The following is a 6,000-nucleotide window of genomic DNA, read 5'->3' as shown; positions in this document are numbered from 1 at the left end:
GATTTTGATTTCAGGATTAAGTTATAATTGTTTTAATACAATTTTAAGAAAACTGGGCAAATTAAAAATATGCTGTAGAGAGTTAATTGGTTTAGAACTTTTGACATTGTATTCTTCTTGGGGAATGGAAATACTTAATTCTATACTGGTGTTAAAGTTTCCAATGCAGTTACAATTTTTAAAGCGGTATTTTCGGAATTGCTTTCGGTGCACTTGTAATTCTTATCATGATCCTGGTGGCAGCATGCCGACCACACAATCCTACTCATTTTCCAGATGGAGCACTTGACAAACCAGGTGCCTTCTCCTTTTTAATAAAGTTAATAAAGTCCTACTTATTTTACTTTGACAGCAGATGGTTTACCTATCATTAACTACTTATTCAAGTTACCGATTAGAAAAACTCAACAAATTTTATTTAGGTTAACCTATCTATAGTAAAACCTCTCTATCGTAATACTCTATATAAGAATAACTTACATGGTCATAAAAAATTCTGATCCCAATTTGGGCCGGTTATAAATAAGAATAAACTCTACATTGTGATAAGTTATAACTTTTCTAGATCCCGTCTTAAGGAACTTTCCTCCACATAATAATAATTGTCTATATACTATGTTATATTAAAGGTTTAAGATGGAATAAGATATTTTTTCTAAAAGTTGTTTGGGACAATAATCTATTATTCTTTAGAATTTTAATAAGATGGCTTTGCATATTCTCAACACTATATAGATGATAGATATATAAATTAATTTTTTGAAACTATTTTTGTTTTTTTATCAATTTATATACAATAGATTTGACATGCTTCATTAATTAATGTCAATGTAGCATATACTTTACCTCTATGCCAGTTACACTAAGGATAACCAAGTCAAAACAATAATTTTTGTAACTAAAATTCTTTAAGTTGTAACCTCCTCATAGTTATAAAGTTAATTCTATACAGTCATATTGGTCCCAACAATATGACTATAGAATTTTTTGTATAATTAACTGGTAATCCTTATAGCCAAAAAAAAAAAAAATAACAGAGAGAGAAAAATCAGGTGGTTTATGCGATGGTGCTAACTACGAAACATGGCAGAGTGAAAGATGATCACATCTTATTTATAGACTGTGGAGATGTTTGGTCATTTTGCCTGTTCAAAATTGTCGCATTTGCTAATTCTTTTGCACTTGTTAAACAACAGTTAATTACTCAACTCCAAAGTTAGTGATCCTTCACATGAACATGGCACTTCATGTGTATGAAGACATTATGAGGATGACCGAGAATTTGAGTGAGAAGTACATAATTGGTTATGGGGCATCGAGTACAGTGTACAAGTGTGTTCTTAAAAATTGTAAGCCAGTGGCTATCAAGCGACTTTACTCTCACTATCCACAGTGCTTGAAGGAATTTGAGACAGAGCTTGAGACGGTTGGGAGCATCAAGCACCGAAATCTGGTCAGCCTCCAAGGATACTCGTTGTCCTCCTCAGGGAACCTTCTCTTCTATGATTTTATGGAAAATGGTAGTCTTTGGGATATTCTTCATGGTAAGTTACAGCATTTCCAGAATGATGAGTTGCCATGCGTGTCTGTGTTGCAGAGCTTAAATTGTTTTCTTTGAATACCGAAGTCTTATGCATTTTGGTATCTCAGGTCCAACAAAAAAGAAAAAGCTTGACTGGGACACTCGACTGAAAATAGCACTAGGAGCTGCACAAGGGCTAGCGTATTTACACCATGATTGTAGTCCTCGAATCATCCACCGGGATGTGAAGTCCTCTAATATTCTATTGGACAAGGATTTTGAAGCCCATCTCACAGATTTTGGAATTGCCAAAAGTTTATGTGTGTCCAAGTCGTATACATCTACTTACATCATGGGAACCATTGGTTACATAGACCCTGAATATGCCCGAACTTCTCGCCTGACTGAGAAATCTGATGTGTACAGCTTTGGGATTGTTCTACTTGAGTTGCTTACTGGAAGAAAAGCTGTGGATAACGAATGCAATCTTCATCACCTGGTTTGTCTTTATTCAATCTCAAATATCTTTTGAAATGTAGTGGTGAACTTTCAGGAAAGATAATGGGCTAGTTTATAACATTAATCTTGATTCCCCTTCAAATCGGACATGTTATGACTCAATGCTTTTTTCCGTTGATTTTATTTTATTTTTATTAGTTGTAGAACTAGATTGGGTTGTTTATTAGTTTCTCACAACTTTTAAGGTTTGTGAATCAGATTTTATCGAAGACAGCCAACAATGACGTCATGGAAACAGTTGATCCTGAGATCAGTGCAACTTGCAAGGATCTTGGAGCAGTGAAGAAAGTATTTCAGCTAGCCCTTCTATGCTCAAAGAGGCAACCAACAGACAGGCCTACCATGCATGAAGTTAGTCGTGTTCTTGGAAGTCTTGTTCCTGCTCCTGAACCACAAAAACAACCAACTTCAATCCCATCTGCCCTACTGTCATCAGCCAAAGTACCTTGCTACAAGGATGAGTATGCAAATCTAAAGACTCCACACATGCTGAACTGTCCATCAATGAGCACCTCAGATGCTCAACTTTTCCTCAAGTTTGGGGAAGTAATATCTCAGAACAGTGAGTGAAGGTAAGAAGGATGTTAGTGGAAGATATCATTTAATGGGGAATATTGTTCATAAGATTTGGGGGCCAGAATCGGATATTGTAGCTGAGAAAAAAAAAAGCAAAGGCAAGAAAGATGGAACCTCTTTTACCTATAGATAGTAAAAGTTGCTAGTACCAGAAATTCATATATGTATGTTGTAGTACTATGTAAAATTTATGGTAGTAATTTTGGAAATTTTGTTAGTAATGGGACCAATGGCTCAAATGGTGTGGGTGGGCTATCCGGCTTGGTGGGGTTTACATTGTTGGACCCTCTGATTTTGGTGGGGTCCACGTGGTTGGACCCTCTGATTTTGGTGGGGTCAGCCCAGCTGCGCAATATGCAATGGTATGCGTGACCACTGACCACAATCAATAATGCACCAAGGACTGAGCAGCTCTGATAGCTGGGCTGCGGCTGCATGCAGCCTGTGTCAGTCCATCTGTTTGAATGTTGTTGGTAGTTCCCAGTAGATTGATTGCCCTGCCTGTGTGGTTGTGTTGGGTCATGAACATGATCTGAATCAATTTATGTCAAAAAATATTTATGTGGGCTATTGCTTATTGTTTTGCAAAAGATGAGTTACACAGCTTTGAGCTTTGTGCCTCGTCTTGGAGAACTTGAATTACCTTTCGGCCTCTTCCTTTTGACATTTTTCATCTGGGAATATAAATCCTCGGGATGGCAAAAATCCGCGCGATTATTGCCTAGTCCTGCCCGAAGATTGAGGACACTATTTAACGAAATTTCATCAAGATTTAACGATTAAAAATCACTCTTCGGCCACACTACATAGTCAGAATGATCCAATGAAGAAAGCAACATATCAAGATTCAAGAACCCAAAATTCAAAGTTAAAGTTTGAAATATAGAGTCAATGCATACTGAGATTGTTACTTCTATTTCACTCAGAAACCATGAATGATGATAATGCAAAGCCCACTTCACATGTTAATTATCTTGAAAAGGATTAACGATGATACGACATAAAGGGGAGTTTCATATTCAAGTACCATCAAGCTGCTTGATCAGCAAGTTCATTACTCTGAAAGAATGCTCTCTATCTCTGCGGGTCACAAGTTGCCTACACAAAGTTAATATCAACTTTCAGAAGATTCGTACAACATAAGAATGATAATTATTTCGAACTCCAAATCTCGTGTATCATCTTAAAAAATTTTACCAGTTAAACTAAGAGTGCATTTGAGATTGAAGTTGGGCAATTGTAGCTTAAAAGCTACAGCACTAAAGTGTTTGATAAATACTAACTGTTTACATTTTAAGCTATGTTAATATAATTTATCACTTGTATAATGAAAAATCTATTATATCTTTAATAATTTTATCAAAATTATTATTTTAAATTTATACTTACTACATATTATTAATTTTTATTTAATAATTACAGTTTTTTTTTCCACAGCAGTTGTAACTTAAAAGATACAGCACCTCAATCTCAAACGGGACCTAAGTAACATCCATAACATTACAAAAATGTTAATATAGGCTGCATTTTTTTTTGTAAAATTTAGAAAAATAATGAGGGAAATTTACCTGATCAGAGGCTTCATGCCTTTGTTGCTGCTGCTCCTGTACCAGTTGCCTCTGGAATTCCATTCAGCACATACAGCTCAAGTTTGTCAAATAATTAAAAATTTCCTACTTTACATAAAGCTTAACTTACCTTTAATAGGTCAATTGTGTATATCATTAACAAAAATCGTTTTGATAATCGAAAAGAGTATTGGTGTAATAACATCTGGACCCCTCATTTTCTATTTTCTCTCAAATAAGAAAATAGTTTGTTCATTTATCAAATGGATCGCTAACCCCTATTAAATTACTAAAATAATATTTAATTGTTGATTTTTTGAAAAAAAAAAAAAAATAGCATCATGGTTTCAGACTACCTAACGAAATATTAAAGCTTATTTCAATCATTTTAACAAGAGTTGGGGACCTATTTTGGTACAATGAACAAGCTATATCCTTATTTGAAAAAAATATAAAAAAATTAGGAACCCGGATGTTATTACCTCAGTGAGTATTTATTGAAATGAGAAGTACCTTTTTGTTTCTGATTTTGAGAAGAGATCCAACGAGATGCTCCTCCATAATATGAATTTGAGCAATGTCCTTAACATTATGGGGATTCTTCCATTCCCTGAAAAAGGATTATATATTATATATCAGTAATAATAAACATCATCAAAGTTAAATAATGGGCATCTAGATTTGAGAAATTAAAAATATGTGGGAACAAAAATTAACCTCAGTATTTTGGTTTTCTCAGCAAGCTTATCTTTGAGCTCCCTCAGTTGATCTTGTTGCAACTGTGCAAATGACTCACGTATTAATGATATTACCAAAATGAATATTTGGACCTGAAATTAATTTAGATTAAGGGCCGTACCTTGAGTGCATCGTTTCTGTAATAAATAGAAAAAAAAAATTAAGTTAAGGTAAGTTGATGGATCAGTGCATATGCATGAGTAATTAGGAAGGGAATTGAAATCATATTATAAGATAAAAAATCTATATTATACATGTACCTGTCAAGGGAGAAATTTCTTGGATCAACCTCTGAATTAGCATATATTTTCTTCAATAACTTCGTGATGTAAGAAAATAACAATAAAAAGGAAATATTATTTGGGGTGGAACACAACAGCATACATAAACGTTCACCAAATAAAAGGGAATATTATTTTGTGTGTGTATTTCTGAAATACAAAGGACAATGAATTTGATGTCACCTTCATCGTGTAGCCTCTCCTGGTAACAATCAAACGTGCAATCAAAGTTTAGTTAATGCATGAATTGTAATCACAAAAAAAGAAAAGGGTTATGGTTGTCTTGCATCTGCTCTAAGATAAAGCACGTATTACAACCATACACGTAAAGTGATAAATAATAAAAAAATTCATTATAACTTTAATTGCGTGGTTATGAAATAGTGCTCTACCTTAGAGCGGATCCGGCATAATCATACCCAAAGAAAAAAAAAAAAAAGAGACAGTATTGTTCAGAAAAGAAAAATTAGTTATAAATTAAAGCACCATTGAAATTAATATTATCGTCACCTTTCTTCACGATCGTCAACAGACATTTTTGCCAGCCTCTCCAACACCGTGCTTAAATCCCTGCAATAATTAAAAAAATAAATAAGCAAATAAACAAACCAAATAACCTGCAAAAAGGGGAAAATAATAATAATAACAAGAAGAAGAAGATGAAAGTAATATTGGAATGACTTGTTCTGGCCAACACATAGAGAAGGCTTTCCGGTGGGAGAGAACATTAAAAGGGCAAGATCAGTGTCACAAAGCACAGCCAATTCTCTAGCTTTTTTGAGAATGCCGATTTTTC

At 34.2% G+C, this 6,000-nt stretch overlaps 1 protein-coding gene and 1 long non-coding RNA gene across 2 annotated transcripts in view; one reads left to right on the top strand and one right to left on the bottom strand.

Annotated features, from left to right (window-relative positions):
• The window catches only part of LOC18055914 (LRR receptor-like serine/threonine-protein kinase ERECTA), a 7,629-nt gene extending 4,920 nt beyond the window's left edge, over positions 1-2,709 (top strand). The window contains 5 exon segments of the mRNA XM_006452924.2: positions 108-184; positions 187-297; positions 1,197-1,544; positions 1,651-2,021; positions 2,240-2,709. Coding sequence (XP_006452987.2) covers positions 108-184; positions 187-297; positions 1,197-1,544; positions 1,651-2,021; positions 2,240-2,611 — 1,279 coding nt within the window. The 3' untranslated portion in view covers positions 2,612-2,709.
• An 866-nt stretch (positions 2,710-3,575) lies between these two features.
• Positions 3,576-4,962, bottom strand: LOC18055912. Its single transcript, XR_002903979.1, has 4 exons — positions 4,903-4,962; positions 4,699-4,795; positions 4,186-4,236; positions 3,576-3,715 (listed from the first exon to the last, which is right to left on the bottom strand). It is a non-coding gene; the product is annotated as an uncharacterized LOC18055912 (long non-coding RNA).
• Between the last annotated feature and the right edge of the window lie 1,038 nt (positions 4,963-6,000).

Source organism: Citrus clementina, unplaced genomic scaffold (assembly GCF_000493195.1).
Source record: "Citrus clementina cultivar Clemenules unplaced genomic scaffold, Citrus_clementina_v1.0 scaffold_1, whole genome shotgun sequence".
NCBI lineage: Eukaryota > Viridiplantae > Streptophyta > Magnoliopsida > Sapindales > Rutaceae > Citrus > Citrus x clementina.
Note: the sequence above shows the minus strand (reverse complement) of the source record. Positions and strands in the feature narration are given on the sequence as shown.